Raw genomic sequence first — 17,172 nt, forward strand, 5'->3', positions numbered from 1 at the left:
AAAATAAATGATCTGAGCACTAACGTCAACAGCGGCAGGACATTTGATGACTGTCAAAGAACTAGTCCTAACTTTCTCTGTATGCTGGCTGTACTGTAGTTACATGAAAGGGAGGGAAGGAAGGAAAAGGAGAGAGGAGAGAGAGGGAGAGAGAGGGAGAGGGAGAGAGAGAGAGGAAGGGAGAGGGAGGGAGGAGGAAGGAAAAAGGGGAGAGGAAGAGGGAGTTTTTACTTTTCTTGGGCTAGGGATCAAACCAGGGTCAGCCTATACATAGAAACCACTCTGCCATTGAGTTACAGTCTCAGTCCTGAAATATATATATACATATATACATATATATGTATATATATATTAGTAATAAGTGGGTTTATTTTAAGATAAATATGATATTGACAGTTTTCTTTAAATTGGGCAAGGGGACAGAGAGATGGGGGAAGCGTATCAATAAAGCAAGAAGAGACATGAGCTGATAGTTGAAGATAAACTCTGGATCCTAGGCATAGTTAAATTTCTCATGTAGGAAACAGTTCAGAAACACTAGCCATCCTATCTGCCCCCCTCCCTTTAATAATAACGCCATTTACTATTATAATGTTAACCTGATGGTTCCCCGGGGCTGACTCAGCATTTTCAGCTAGGAAACTTGAATTCTCCTCTTGTGAAAACTACTCCATTTGCAGTGGGGGCTGGGACAGTATTCGGTAACTCAGTTCTTGAGCCTCCCCACACTCCTTTGAGAAATGAGGGTACAGATGGTTTCTCATACCTTACCGCAGGGGTCCTCAACCTTCCTAATGCTGTTGCGACCCTTTAATACAGTTCCTCACGTTGTGGTGACCCCCCAACCACAAAATTATTTCCATTGGTACTCCATACCTGTAATTTTGCTACTGTTATGAATAGTAATGTAAATAATTGTGTTTCCCGATGGTCTTAGGTGACCCCTCTGAGAGGGTTGTTCAACCCCCCCCCCCCAGAACCACTGTCCTAGGGGCTAGCAGTGATTTCCTGCAGCCTCAAAAGGTGGGTGTTGCAGTTGGACTATGTTGGAACTCTGGCTTCGGCAGGTAAATACCGTCGTAAATTTATCCCAGTGCACCATACAAATCTAAGTCTAGAGTAGCAGAGTGAATGGGGATGACTTGGAAGAAGGCGACTAGGCTAGATTCTGTAAGGGAGGAATTTGGAGCGTCCCCTAAAGCAGCGGGAAGCTGCCGGGAACATTTCTGCCTGGAGGAAGATAGCCTGCTTACACGAAGCTCTTTGCACGTACAGGCACCCAGCGGATAAGGGCTGTTATTTATTGACACCATTGTGTGTTCTCTACCCCGCCCAGCTCCGACCCTTGCCGCAGCGTGGCCGCAGTGACTCCTCCCGGCCAGCAGAGGGCGCCAGCCTGCACTTGGCCCCCAGCCGCCCGAGGCGGGTCTCCTCTTGCCGCTCCCCCCGCCCCCCACCTCGTCTTTAGGAGAAGTCGGGAAGGTGGCAGCGGCGGCGGTGGCGGTTGTCCCGCCCGGCCGGTTGGTGTGACCGGTCGGCGCGTGCTGCGCAGCTTCCTCGCCTCGTCCTGCCCGGCGGAGCCGAGCGGAGGCCGAGACCGGAGTCCGCGAGGGCGGAGGGCGGAGGCGGCGGCGGCCAGGGCGGCCCGTGGGAAGGGAGCGCGGGGCCCCGGCAGCGCCGCCGGCTCCCGGCCCTGCCGGCCTCCTCGGTTGGAGCCGCGGCCATGGCGGCCAGCGCGAAGCGGAAGCAGGAGGAGAAGCACCTGAAGATGCTGCGGGACATGACGGGGCTGCCGCACAACCGCAAGTGTTTCGACTGCGACCAGCGCGGCCCCACCTACGTGAACATGACGGTCGGCTCGTTCGTGTGCACCTCCTGCTCCGGCAGCCTGTGAGTGCGGACGGGGGTCGTGGGTACCGGGCCGTGGCGGCGGGGCTCGTTGGGGATGCGGCCAGCCTAGGCCTTGGGGGCCGGGGATGCTCTTGCTTTTTGGCCGGGCGAGGGTCCAGCCTTGGGGTGGCCGGCGTGGGTGGGGCGTGGGTGGGGTCGGGGTCAGCCAGCGGCCGGCCCGGCGGAGCATCCCGGCTTCCCGCCGCTCAGCGGGCGTGGCCGGGCCTGGGGGGGGGGCGCAGGCGGGGAGCAGCCCCGGGAGGGCGGTGCGGGGCCTTTGTGCGACCCGCAGCTCCGCGGTTGGGAGCCCGGCCTCTGCTCGGTGCCGCGGAGCTGGTGGGGAGGGTGAGAGCAGGGACGCAGAAAGCTGGGGATCTTCCTCCGGTCCACAGCACTCAGGTAGCTGGGGCGTGTTGGGGGCGGGCGGGGGGCGTTAATAGGTCTTGATGGCTGAGGTGTGAATCCCAGGAGAAAAGTTCTCCCTAGGGGATTAATTACGTGAGGCGGGGAGGCAGCAAAAGCACGAGGGTTGTGGCTGCATGGCTCCAAGTGTCCTGAGTTGGGGAAAGTTTTTCTGGGAAAGGGTTATCAGGAGTTGTGCGGTTCAAAATAAGGATGGAGCTCGATGAGATTTCTGTATCAGTACCCAAGTGTCCTATCTGTCTGGAGAAATGGGGACTGGGAAGACAATATTGAGAGAGGAGATGGAGGTGACCGCCTGAAATTACTCAGATGGCATGTCTAGGCCTCTCTGTTTAAGCTGTGTTGTGATGGGAATTTTTGTTCTTGTGAAATTTCACTTGGAAAGGTTGGCAGGTGACGCTGGAACTGGTTAGATGCAATAATTTGCTAGTTATCTTGAATTCAGTGCATTTTTAATGATCTGGTAGTTACTATTCCTTGGGTCTTAAAAAAATACTGCCGTGCATGTCGCAGTGTGGGACACGTGTGCAAGTTTTGTATATCTGGGTTCACTTTTTCAGGCTGAACCTCTTCCTGGGCCCTCCCCAAATTTTTTATTATAATATTAGTAGCAATGTACATAATACATAGGAAATTTTGTAAAACGTTGGAGGATGTTGACATGGCCAATAATTCACTATTCCCCCCAGACCCCCTTCCATTTTAAATTTGGGCAAGGAGGCATCTTTGGTTCTTCATGAGTATAACATTATTTTGGGTGGTTCCTATTCGGTTTTTGGATGAAGCTTTAGTTAGGGTGTGGTGATAAATAAATGCCTTATCTCAGCATTTACATTCTAATGGAGACAGTGGAAATACATAAGAAAGACCAGTGTCTGGGTACTGTGTTCAGCTTTGGAGTAGTGCGGGAAGAGGGTCCTAGAGGTTACTTTCAGGGTTATAGTTAGGAAACACTCCGAATTTTCCACAGCTGCATGTGTGGTTAATGGCTTTCATTTATAAATGAAAATTAGGATGTTAAAGTCACTTATGTTAGGCAACTTTGGTGAAGCTAATAGTCCAATTTATTTAAAGTGTACTTTACTTTTAAAAAAAGATTTATTTATATGTATATGAGTACACTGTCACTGTCTTCAGACACACCAGAAGAGGGCATCAGATCTCATTACAGATGGTTGTGAGCCACCATGTGGTTGCTGGGAATTGAACTCAGAATCTCTGGAAGAGCAGCCAGTCACTGCTGAGTTATCTCTCCAGCCCTTTAAAAAAATTATTTTCATTTTTAATGTGCATTGGTGTTTTGCCTGCATGTATATCTGCATGAGGGTGTCAGATCCCCAGGAACTGGAGTTACAGACAGTTGCAAGCTGCCATGTGGGTCATCGGAATTGAACTCAAGACCTCTAGTGCTCTTGACCACTGAGCCATCTCTCCAGCCTCGTGTACTTTACTTTTAATATGTGCTTAAGAAGTATGTCCTGCTTTTGCAAAGCATGAGGTCCTTTGATGTATTTGAGTCTTTGGATTGGTTAAAAAAAAAAAAATATATATATATATATACACACACACACACACACACATACATACATATGTATAATTTATTGCTTTAGAATTAACATGATTTAGAGGTCTTTATAAGTACATAAAGTGCTTCCCTTGCAGCAAGTATGTAATAAAATGTTTTCAATATTTTAGAAACATTAGACATATAGGATCTGTCAGTGTGATTTTGTTTGTTTTACCACAGGGTCTCTCTATGTAGCCTTGGCTGTCCTGGATCTCTCTCTGTAGACCAGGCTGGCCCTGAACTCACAGAGCTCTGCCTGCCTCTGCCTCCTGAGTGCTGGAATTAAAGGTGTGTACCACCATCCCTGCCTCAGACCCATAGTTATTACCCTACACAAAACTCAACTCCAAATGGATCAAGGACCTGAACATCAGGCCAGACACACACCACTGCCCAGCTCTTTTCTGTGCACTTGTGTATACAAATGCATGCACTATCACACTTGGGTGGCTTCAGAGGAGGGATTGTAGGAGGCTGCTCTCGCCTTCCACCTGTGGACCTGGAGATTGAACTAGGTCACTAGGCTTGGTGGCAGTGCCTTTACTGCACTGAGCTGTTGCTCTAGACTGCCAGTATAATTTTTTATTTTAAGGGATTTTTTTTTCTTGAATATGTTATCCTTGGGACTTGTGAAGGTTCATATGGAGATGTCACAGAGGTGTTGATGTCTGAGGAAAGATCTTCAAAGACAAGTCGCAGGTAGCAGCAGCTTTGAGTAGTAAAGAGTGGGGTACTTAGCTAGGTGACCCTGCTTTTTCTTTTGCCTCTAAAAGCCATGTGATTAATACTGAAAATAGCCACTCAGCAGTTTTTTTCTCAGATAGGAAATAGTGAGAATAAAAGCCTCTGCTGATTTGTTTTCTATACTAGAGATAGCCTCATACAGTGTCTGAGACACTGCAATGCACACTGGGCATTGCTAACAAGAGGGAGAAGGGAATAAAATATACTGATGTGAAAAGCGCCTCCATCAGCCTGTCAGATCCTTTTGGGCTGTAGCCTCAATCCTGACTCAAATGGACTCAAGAGATGAAGACAATTTGCTGATAGGGTTTAAATGATAATTTACTTCCCTCATATGAAAAGATGGTGGTCTACAGCTCCTGGACTGTCACAAGCTGCACTTGAGTGTAGTTGGGTTAGCCAGACACTGTCTACCCCGAGCCAGAGTCTTCAATACGTGCTCCATCCTCATGTTAGAACTAGGATCGCTAGAGTCCTAGTGCAGAAGGCTCGGATTCCTGCAAAGAAAGCACAGATGCTGCAGTGTGGCCATGGAGCGAGTGTCTGCTGTAGCATGTGGAGAAACTGGAGCTCCTGAGGAGTTGGATCTCTGGAAAGCCATAATGCTGGAACACAACTTAGGAAGAATGAAGTAATAATTATGGATTTCTTATGTAGACGATATGGTGTAATCAAGGGTAACTCATGTACATGTTGGCATGTATTCATCCCCTTGGCTTAAGACTTAAATTTGTGATGACAGCGTTGTGTGCTCATGGTTGTTAAGTGGGACTGGCACATGGCTGTATTAACTTACTGACTGTACTATATTTGAGGATAGGGCAAGCAGGGTAGGTACAAGGATGAAGCAAGGCTCGTTGGCTGCCACTGCCTGACTTCTCTAGCAGTGTCACTGTACAGTTAAACAATGTCTGTCACGAGTTCTATGTTTTAGGATGATAGATATAATAACCTACTTTTTATTCCCTCAATAATACCTTTGCTGGCACTACTAGATTCATAGCTAATCTCTTCTGGTTTTTTTTTTTTTTCCTTTCAGATTTTTGTCATATACTCAGATGGTGCTCATTCGGAGTAAATGAACACAATTCTGAAACTTTTAAGAGAGACTTGGAATTTAGATGCAGTTCAGTGTTTGTGAGGGAAACCAGTCATGCTGTGACTTACTGGTTTGTTTCTCTCTTTGTCTTTGTAGAATACTTAAGCTATGAACAGATATTCAAATAATAAACTACAGACAAAAATTTGTCTTTATGGGACTGGATGATAAACTCCCGGCTGGAGGTTCTGGGTTTAGTCTCTCAGACTGAGGCTGGGGTTTGTTGTCATTACTTTTGTTGTTGGAGACACAGTTTCCTGTAACCCAGACTGGCCCCAAACTCACTGTAGTGTTAAATGTGGCTTTGAACTCCTGATCCTATTGGCACTGCTTCCCAAGTGCTAGGTTCACAAGGTGCACTGCCATGCCTGGTTTATGCAGCACTGGGGACAAATACTCTATCTCTTGAGCTGCAGTCTACTTTTTGTTTTTGTTATTTTGAGACAGGGTCTTATTGTGTAGCCTGCACTGGCTGTAAACAGAGCTAGTCCTGCCTCAGTCTCCTGAGTGTGGAATTATTGGTAAGCCACAATGCACTGCCTAAGGACTAGTTTGGAAGGAAATTGTTTTCTGGAGATTGTAAAGAGAGAATCAGAAAGTAACATGAGATTGTTTTATTTTGAACAAACAAGCACATAAATTGTTTAGTGAAGGCTTAGGCAAAATAAAAAAGGAACATCTGAGAGACAGTTTGCTTGTGTATCTGTATGCGAGTGCGCTCGTGCTCGCATGCTCGCTCTCTCTCTCTCTCTCTCTCTCTCTCGATTTATTTCTTTCGATCGTGATCCACCATATGGCTAGGATGGCTTTCAATTTACCATACTTCTTCCTTAGCCTTTGGGATTACAAGTATTTGCCACCATGCCTGACTTCGGACAACGTTACTTAGTCAGTATAGGATTTAACTGGTTGGAGGTAGGGCTTGCCATTGAATGCCCATTATGTGTTAGACATTGTGTGGAACTTTTCCAAAGGGAAGTCAAAACAAGGATTCATGCAGTGCGTGGGTCAAGGGACAGGCATATCTGGACTGGTCTTTTCCCTGAGCTGCACATGTCCTCACATCTGTGAGATACTCCTCAAGAGAGCTTTGGGACTTGGCATCTTTACCCCTTGCCGCAGCTTTCCCTTGTGCACTTCCCATTTCAGGTGGCTGCAGTTATGAAGTCTAGGGAGCAGGGTACACTTGTCGTGTGTGTGTGTGTGTGTGTGTGTGTGTGTGTGTGTGTGGAGAACTTGGCCTGGAACACATGCATTCCTTATGACCTGCTTGTGCACTGGAGCTGTGGCTTCAGACACCTGACTACATGAGGAAAAGAAAATGCATTACTTTACATCAGTGACAGGAAACTTATTTGAATTGTTTAAAATTCAGGGAATGATGTCTATTTTAAAAGTTTGAAGGTGCTGGGTGGTGGTGGTGCATACCTTTAATCCTAGCATTCGGGATTAAGAGGCATGTGGATCTGAGTTCTAGGCCAGCCTGATCGATATGTGAAGATCCAGAGCAGCAAGCATTACACAGAGAAACCCTGTCTCAGAAAAACAAAAACACACTAAAAAGGACGTTTGAGGGTAATTTGTTTAAGACTTCTTAGTAAAGTCTTAATCCTTTTGATTAATTATACACTTGTGTTATGGTGGCTTATTTTCAGAGGTGCTTTAACAAACTGGAGTATGCACTCCGGAATGCGATGGAGATAGCAGAGATCCCAGGAGTTGGAATGCTGTTATCTTGAGGGAGAGGAGGCTTGGGGAGCTGGGAATAGTGTACAAAAGGTAACTGTGTATAATTTAGGCCTGCTGGAGTAAGAGAGGAATGGATTTCTTCTGTTACTAGAGGAAATACGGCATCGCTTGAAGGAAAGGGAAGGAAATTTTCTTAGAATTGTTATGTCTAGAGCTTTTTGTCTTTTCTCTACATTTTGCAGGCCTTTTGGTAGAATTAGAATTCAAAGTAGTGGAACTAATTAATGTATGAAACATATGTAATATATGTAACATGTGAAAACCTTATCCATTTTCTTTCCAAGGTTTTAATCAGTTGGTTCTACCTTGGAACATTTGTTCAAAGTGTTTTCTTAAATGTAGCTAGTGTACAGTCAAGAATCTTGGGATTATTGAAGTTTATAAAGGTCTTTAAGTTTTACAGGAATATTTTTTCCCACCAGCTAAAGAAAATAATCTGTAAGTATATGCTACTTAAGTTTAAATGTGAAAAGTAGTTTGAGTTCATTTTATGTTAATTTTACAGAATTTACTTATTTTAAAAACACCACATACACTTTGTTAAAAGTAAAGGCTGTGAACGAACAATGGTCCTGCAAAAGCAACAAGAACGCCTAACCACTGAGGCGTCTTGCCAGCCCTGACCCCAATTTCTGAGGACCACAAAAAGACTTTAAGCCTTTGGCCCCTTTCCTATTTATTGTTTTTACCTAACCCAATATTCCTATTGTCTTGTCTCCCAGTTTGGCCCTCCCTACCCTTTCACTACTGGAAGAAGACAGGACGGGCCATCTTGCTCTCATCACCCTCTTACACTGTAGATACTTTCCTCAGGTTCTGTTGGTCTAGTTCTCTCCATTTGGTTTGCTTTACTGTATGGATAATTACTCAGCTTTTAGGTATTATTTGTGGCTGAAGTGTAAAATTTCCATGTGATAAGACAGACACTGTATTAGTGTGTGTGTGTGTGTGTGTGTGTGTGTGTGTGTGGTCTTTGTGTGTTGTATATGTATGTGTGGTATCTGGAGGCTGTAGGACATTGGGATGGCTGCTCTGCCACTCTTCCTCATTTCTTTGAGACACTCACTCACTGAACATAGAGCTAGGCTAGCAACCACATGCCCGGGGTTGTAGGCCCAGGGTGGTAGGCCCAGGTTAGCACAGCCAGCTTTGAAGTGGCTTCTAGGGAATGGGAATGGGGCTTGTGCAGCAAGTGGTCCTGTTCTCCTGAGCCGTCTTCCCCAGCCCACTTACTGTTTTCTGAGAGCTCCCTATCGCTCTGGCCTCTCCACTCCAGCATTTGGTTAGAGATGCCTGGGGAGTCACTGAGTCACTTTGCAAGTGAGGTGGCTCTTTGCCTTCTGCACGTAGACTCCAGGATGGCACGTGGTGCCTTTCTTGTTACTGATTCTTTGTGCCATGTTTTCTTCCCCTTTTGAGAGTATTTTTGTTTTTAATCTCTGCTACTCTGTTTTGAAATTTTGGATATTTTGGTGTAGGTTTTCATTCATGTGTGGTAGGCCCACTTTTCTTTCCTTTTCTTTCTTTTTAAATGTCAGAATAATGCTGTGTCAAGGTGGCTCAGTGAGCACATGCACTTTGTGTGAGGACTGATAGTCCCCATGTCAGAATAATGCTGTGTCAAGGTGGCTCAGTGAGTACCTGCACTTTGTGTGAGGACTGATAGTCCCCATGTCAGAATAATGCTGTGTCAAGGTGGCTCAGTGAGCACATGCACTTTGTGTGAGGACTGATAGTCCCCATGTCAGAATAATGCTGTGTCAAGGTGGCTCAGTGAGTACCTGCACTTTGTGTGAGGACTGATAGTCCCCATGTCAGAATAATGCTGTGTCAAGGTGGCTCAGTGAGTACCTGCACTTTGTGTGAGGACTGATAGGTCCCCATGTCAGAATAATGCTGTGTCAAGGTGGCTCAGTGAGTACCTGCACTTTGTGTGAGGACTGATAGATCCCCATGTCAGAATAATGCTGTGTCAAGGTGGCTCAGTGAGCACATGTACTTTGTGTGAGGACTGATAGGTCCCCATGTCAGAATAATGCTGTGTCAAGGTGGCTCAGTGAGTACCTGCACTTTGTGTGAGGACTGATAGATCCCCATGTCAGAATAATGCTGTGTCAAGGTGGCTCAGTGAGCACATGCACTTTGTGTGAGGACTGATAGGTCCCCCATGGTAGGGAGAGTTAAGGTAGTGTCTTCTGCCACCACGTGATAAAGAAGTATAATAGAAACATTACTGCTCATCAGTGTGCAGTCACCATTATTTACAGTAAACTACCCCAGTAAGTAGCACCCTGATAATATAAAATTATTCTGAACTATTAACCCAAATACAGAAAAATTGAAGCCTACATGTAAAGAATGAGTTGGTAAGAAAAAGCAAGCTGATCATTTATTTATATTGTAAAATGTTTAGCCATTGTGTCAGCACCTCTAGCTTCCTAACATCTCTAACCATATGTTTGCATTTTCATAAGCAGTATTAGATATTTATTGAATTATAGCCCTTTTTCTTTTTTTAGATTTATTTATTATTTTATCTATATGAGTACACTGTCACTCTCTTCAAACACACCAGAAGAGGGCATCAGATCCCATTACAGATGGTTGTAAACCACTGTGTGGTTGCTGGGAATTAAGCACTGGCTGCTCTTAACTGCCAGTGTTCTTAACCGTTGATACATCTCTACAGCCTTTTTATACACAAGTTTCAACTTTGCATAAAAGAATGTCTTACATGTCCATTTAAGTCTCATTTAAACAACAGCCTACTGGAGGATTTGTCTAGCTTCCTTCTTTGGTGGCAAGTTGGTAATGATAACAGTTTGCAAATATTGCATTTGTGTGATGATAGAAAAATGAATTCTGGTGTGGCTGCTTTTAAACTATCTCACCCAAGCTTTAAGAATCATCTATTGATCTTCTGGTAGAACTATGTCCAATTTTCTGACTTCCAGAGTGGTTGTACCAGCTTGCAGTCCCACCAGCAATGGAGGAGTATTCATCTTTCTCCACATCTTCACCAGCATCTGCTTTCACCTGAGTTTTTGATCTTAGCCATTCATTCTGACTGGTATGAGGTGGAATCTCAAGGTTGTTTTGATTTGCATTTCCCTGATGATTGAGGAAGTTGAACATTTTTTTTAGGTGCTTCTCAGCCAATTGGTATTCCTCAGGTGAGAATTCTTTGTTTAGCTCTGTACTCCATTTTTAAAAATAGGGTTGTTTGGTTTTCTGGAGTCAAATTTCTTGAGTTCTTTGTATATATTGGATATTAGCCCCCTATAGGATTTAGGATTGGTAAAGATCCTTTCCCAATCTGTTGGTGGTCTTTTGGTCTTATTGACAGGGTCCTTTGCCTTATAGAAGCTTTGCAATTTTATGAGGTCCCATTTGTCGATTCTTGATCTTACAGCACAAGCCATTGGAATCTTTCCCCTGTGCCCATATCTTCAAGGCTCTTCCTCCACTTTCTCCTCTATAAATTTCAATGTCTCTGGTTTTATGTGGAGTTCTTTGATCCACTCAGACTTGAGCTTTGTACAAGGAGATAAGAATGGATTAATTTGCATTATTTTACATGATAACCGCCAGTTGCACCAGCACCATTTGTTAAAGATGCTGTCTTCTTTCCACTGGATGGTTTTTAGCTTCTTTGTCAAAGATAAGTGACCATAGGTGTGTGGGTTCATTTCTGGGTCTTCACTTCTGTTCCATTGATCTACCTGTCTGTCACTGTATCAGTACCATGCAGTTTTTATCACAATTAAATACCACTCCTGAGCACATACCCAGAAGATGCTCCAACCTGTAATAAGGACACATGCTCCACTATGTTTATAGCAGCCTTATTTATAATAGTCAGAAGCTGGAAAGAACCCAGATGCCCCTCAACAGAGGAATGGATACAGAAAATGTGGTACATTTACACAATGGAGTACCATGCAGCTATTAAAAACAATGAATTTATGAAATTCTTAGACAAATGGATGGATCTGGAGGATATCATTCTAAGTGAGGTAACCCAATCACAAAAGAACACACGATATACACTCACTGATAAGTGGATATTAGCCCAGAAGCTCAGAATCCTTAGAAGGGGGAACAAAATACCCATGGAAGGAGTTGAAGAGACAAAGTTTGGAGCTGAGACTGAAGGAACGACCATCCAGAGACTGCCCCACTTGAGGATCCATCCCATAAACAACCACCAAATCCAGACACTATGGCAGATGCCAACAAGAGTTTGCTGACAGTAACCTGATATAGCTGTCTCCTGAGGGGCTCTGCCAGTGCCTGGCAAATACAGAAGTGGATGCTCACAATCATCCATTGGACAGAGCATGAGGTCCCCAATGAAGGAGCTAGAGAAAGTATCCAAGGAGCTGAAGGGGTCTGAAGCCCCATAGGAGGAACCACAATATGAACTAACCAGTACCCCCAGAGCTTCTTGGAACTATACCACCAATCAAAGAAAACACATTGTGAGACTTGTGGCTCTAGCTGTATATGTAGCAGAGGATGGCCTAGTTGGTCATCAATGGGAGGAGAGGCCCTAGGTCCTGTGAAGGTTCTATGCCCCTGTATAGGGGAATGCCAGGACCAGGAATGGGAGTGGGTTTGTTGGGGAGTAGAGAGGAGGGGATAGGGGAATTTTTGGAGGGGAAACTAGGAAAGGGGATAACATTTGAATGTAAATAAAGAAAATAACTAAAAAAAGAAGAATCATCTGTTGAGTTCGAGGCCAGCCTGGTCTACAGAGTGAGTTCCAGGACAGCCAGGTCTACACAGAGAAACCCTGTATTAAAAAAAGAATCATCTATTTAGGGCTAGAGGGATGACTCAGTGATTAAGAGTGGTAACTGCTCTTCTAGAGGTCCTGAGTTAAATTCCCAGCAACCACATGGTGGCTCACAACCATCTATTTAATGTCAAAGGTACAGCCTTAGAAAAAAATTAACAAAACTGATTTTGATACATAGGAAATCAGGGTCCCTTTTGGCATTCAATCTCATTAATAAAAAATTGAAGACTAGAATCAAATGGGTGCTTAAAGAAAATTTTATTAGGGTTTAAAGGAAAAACTCTCAGGGCAGGCACGCTGGAGGAAGAGAGAAGAAAATCTTGCCATTTATCTGGCATAGAGGTCAGATACATGGCAGCCAAGCAGTTACATGGTGGGGAAGAGGACATAAGAGGAAGCACTAAGGATTGGGGGAAACCTGGTGTTAGGGAATGCATGCTTACGGAAGAGAAAGAAGTAAAGATGGCATGCTGTTTTTAAAGGATTCAGAAGAGTTGGTGGGCTTAGGAAGCTGCATGGCTATAGCCTGCTAAAATGCTGTATGGAATTCTAGGAGGAAAAGTACAGTCCCTAATTAAAGGACTAATTATTCAGCCTATCTCTTTAGCATGGTTTAAGGTGAGCCCTCCTTCCTAGGGGAGGTCCCTTGGCCCAGGTGAGTGACCCAGCCCAAACTGGAATGTTAGGCCTTCACTTAGGCAAGAGATTTTATTCTCTGGGCCAGAGGCATTTCCCTTAATTAGCCTTGATGACAATTTCTCAGGTTTCTCAGGATGATGGATTCTGATGGATGTGGATTATGAGCCAGTGTTTTTGTTCTGATGAAGTATTTTAAATTTTTAATTGGATGGGGATGCAGAGGGGAGTTGCCAGTGCTGCTGGAGGCTAGAGACTTCAGACCCTGTGAGCTGGAGTTAAGAGGCAGTTACAGCCACTTGGCAGCAAGGAATCAAACTTGGTCCTCTACAAGAACAGTATGTTCTCTTAAGAACTTAAACTTGGGCTGGAGAAATGGCTTAGTGATTAATAGCACTGACTGCTCTTCCGAAGGTCCTGAGTTCAATTCCTAGTAACCACATAGTCGCTCACAACCATCTGTAATGAGATCTGATGCCCTCTTCTGGTGTGTCTGGAGACAGCTACAGTGTACTTAAAACAATAAATAAATCTTTAAAAAAAAAAAGAAGAACCTAAAACTTAAATGCCGACCCATCTTTCCAGCCCCTTGTTTATTTTTTCAGTTAATTTTTTAGGCACAGTCTCATTATATAACCTTGGTGTTTTGGAACTTGTTTAGACCACACTAGCTCAAAGAGATCCACCTACCTTTTCCTCCTCAGTACTGGGGTTAAAGGTATGTGCCACTATTAGTCTGGTGAGTATTTAAAAATATTTACTTATACAAGTACTTTATGTCTCCAGACAGACGACAACTACAAGAATGGTTCTGCGTACCAGATATAAATAAGTTCTGTTTGAGTAATGCCTGGGAGATTCCCCAGCATCTAGAAAACACTGTTCTTCAATACAGGGACCATAATCATGGTATCAAATACTTTTTTGTTAAAGCAGCTCTAGAAAGCTTTCATTTCATTTACTGTCAACTGGGTTCTTGATACAAAACAAACAACAAAAAACAAAGGAAAAAAAATCTCAACAGCTGTCAGTACTTCCAGATCCAACATACCGCATTTAATATGTAGAGTGTAGTTATTATTTCACAGTACAAATTAGTTCAAAACTAAGACCCAGATTTCATACACACACACACACACACACACACACACACACACACACACACATTCGTCAGAAAACAGTGCCATCAGTTATTGAGCTGCATCTTCTGTCCAAGAGTGCCCAGTCAGTCTCTTGTTAGAAAGAGCAGTTAGAATCTGAGGGTGTTTGTCTTTGCCTCTTCTGCCAGCACCTGCCACCCCATCTGAATGCTTTCATTTCATCCATTCCTGTCTGTGGCCTGTTGTTTCTTCAGTAGGAGATTTTTGCTGAAACCTCTTGGTTTGTTAGTAGGAAAGACATGACTACTTCTAGGTATAGTGGAGAAGAAAGTTTATTGTACACAAAAGGGAGAGCATAGCCAGAGGCAGAGACACCAGGAGAGTTCAGAGTGAGCATGGCCCTGAACCTGTAAGGAGAGAGGGTAGGGGCAGAAAGAAGGGAGAGCCAGAAGACCAAGAGTCCAGGAGGATAAAGTGTAGACAAAATTGGCTGGGTATCCAGAATGTCTGGATTATATGGGGAGGACAGCCCAGCCTAGCCCTTGGGCTGGAGACATTTAGAGTATGGGGTAGAGTGTGCCAGCCATTGCAACAAGGCACTGAGGGGATGCTTTGAGAACCTGGCAGCCGAGTCTGCTTTGACACATTAATTAGGCACCTCAGTTATCCATTGTCTCGGGGCAGCCATCATCAGCTTCCCTATCATATAAAGATCTTTTTGTGTTATTTTCCCTTTTCTATTTTTTGAGAATTGATTGATTGATTGATTAATTAATTAATTCACAATCTTAGGTTTTTCTTTGACTTCCCAAATGCTGTCAGTATGTAGGTCCTGCCTTGCCTTCCCACAATTCAGCAGTGCTGACCCAGTGCACATATTCTTCAGGCTTTGCCTCTTCAGCTGTTCATTCTTTTCATTCTGTTCCCCATCTTTTGCATTGTGGTTTTACTAGAGGTCATAGCTTAACCAATGGATTTGAGTTCACTGCTAAATGTTCTTTGAGTCAAGGGTCCTATAGACTCTCTGTTGAGTTGAAAATGTTTTAATTAAAAAATTAATACTTATGAATTGCTTTTTTTAACCTTAATTTTTATTTTTAAAATTAACCTCAGATATTTGCTGTCATCTTTTTGGAAAGAAAAAGCCTGGCTTCCACTGCTCTGGAGTCAGGTGGCCAGAGTACTAGGAGCATGTAACTTATCATTATGTGATGCTCAATTTTTAGCATGGAGGCTAACATAAACCCCAGCTATGCTGTTTCCACAGTCTTCAGATTAAACGTTTCCTCAGACTTTGCTCAGGGCCTGGTGAGGGGTAGGCTGGTGGCTGTTGAGGAACTGTGGTGAGTTTTGACCCTAGCAGTATTCATTCTCTCAGTGAATCTTGCTATGAGTCCTGTAGTGGGAACCAGTGTCTCCTCTTGGATTCTCCTCTTCTGCAGGAGCTCTGCTCTGGCTTACTCTATAGTCAGCTATTGCGGGCTTATTGATGCTTGTTTCTTGTTTTGTTTTGTTTTGTTTTGTTTTGTTTTGTTTTGTTTTGTTTTATATCCAGGCTGGTCTTGAACAGCTGGCCTCAGTTGATCTTAGCTTCCTCAGAGGCTGGAACTATAGGCCCTGGCTTGGCATGTTTAGTTTTGTCTTCTTCCTAAGTTTGCTGTTAAAGAGCTGTATTGTGTTTAGGGGCTCTTCAGTGTTTATTCATTCCCTTGTTTGTTGTGGGCTAATCTTTTGCTGTCCTGTCAGTGGGGTATTAAAGATTTAGTGAACACACGTTGTTAGCTTTGTTTGTCACTGTTACTAGTACCTGTCAGGTCGTTACTTGAATGCTGTTTTTTAGTGGTTGCCCTGAGTATTATAAGGACCTTAGGGTTGTGGCTTTCTAAGGAAAAAAAATTAACTATTGTGCCTTACATTTAAACACACATACACACACATGCACACACACACACTGAACCTTTGAACTCTGGGTGGATTAATATTTTGAATAAGTATATAAAGTGCCTTGGAGCCAACAGCTTGGAAAGTCTTAACCTATTGAAAGCATCTTCTGTTTTAGATTTTTTTATAATATGAAATGTGAGATATATATATATATATGTATATGTATATATATTAAATAACTAGGATCAGGATAGACCTACTTTCAAATTAACTTCATTACTTTCTGACATAAAATATTTTGAACAGCTTCTCCCTCAGTAGGAGAAAAACAATTAATAAAATCAACCAAATGAGCTTTCTTACTCATCCAGCACAGATTGGGATTTGAATTGAACAAATGACTATTTGCAAGATTGAGGCCTAGTTAGGAGCATACTGGCAGACATATGTGTGAGTCACACCATCTGGTTACAGTCGTACCTGGGTGGTGGTCATTAAAACAAAACTCCTGGGGATCTGTATATGACTTAATTATACTGCAGAAACATATTGGGCTGAATTGGCAGGTTACTTTGGAAGTTAAAGCCAATAAGCTGGCATGCATGCTTTCAAAACATAAATACTCCAGTTACTAAATGAGTCAAAAAATGTTGGCTCAAATCTGGAGACTCGGTGTGTATTTTTAGAGTTCAGAGTGGACAGTGCTTTAGTATTGGCTCGGAAAGGGATGATGAGATTTATTTGCCTAATACTGTGATCAGATAGATAGTATAACTCATTACATTATAGTGAGCTGCAGTCATGTGATAAGCAGACTAGCATGAGGAGACGTGGCATCAGTTTGCAGGAGTACATGCTAAGAACATGTCAGTTTTGATTCACTAAGGATTCTGTTTATTTAAGAGATTACATTTGATAGAGAACACGTTTTGCCATGTGGGCATGGTGGTGCACACCTGGAGTCCCAGCACTTGGGAAGTGGAGGTGGAAGAAGGATCAGGAGCTTAGGCCAACAGGCTACAGAAGGAGTTGTAGGCAGACTTGGGCTTTATGTGGCTTGGTCTCAGGAAAAACAAACAACCCACAATAATTTTAACTTCAGACATAACAATTTTTATTAGATATTTTATTCATTTACAATTCAAATGCTATCCCAAAAGTCCTTTATACCCTCCCCCCACCCTGCTCTCAAACCCACCCACTCCCGCTTCCTGGCCCTGGTATTCCCCTCTATTGGGGCATATAATCTTTGCAAGACCAAGGGCCTCTTCTCCCAATG

At 43.7% G+C, this 17,172-nt stretch overlaps 1 protein-coding gene across 14 annotated transcripts in view; it reads left to right on the forward strand.

Annotated features, from left to right (window-relative positions):
• Positions 1–1,454: 1,454 nt before the first annotated feature.
• The window catches only part of Agfg1 (ArfGAP with FG repeats 1), a 67,481-nt gene continuing 51,763 nt past the window's right edge, over positions 1,455–17,172 (forward strand). For 13 of the 14 annotated variants that reach the window (XM_029476142.2, XM_029476148.2, XM_029476154.2 and 10 more), the window contains exon 1: positions 1,455–1,890. In XM_029476142.2, the coding sequence (XP_029332002.1) occupies positions 1,724–1,890 (167 nt within the window). In that variant the 5' untranslated portion in view covers positions 1,455–1,723. The remainder of the gene's footprint in view (positions 1,891–17,172) is intronic. The other variant, XM_021158172.3, reaches the window with a different exon arrangement.

This window comes from Mus caroli, unplaced genomic scaffold (genome assembly GCF_978045245.1).
Source record: "Mus caroli unplaced genomic scaffold, Mus_caroli_1 scaffold_1, whole genome shotgun sequence".
Lineage (NCBI taxonomy): Eukaryota > Metazoa > Chordata > Mammalia > Rodentia > Muridae > Mus > Mus caroli.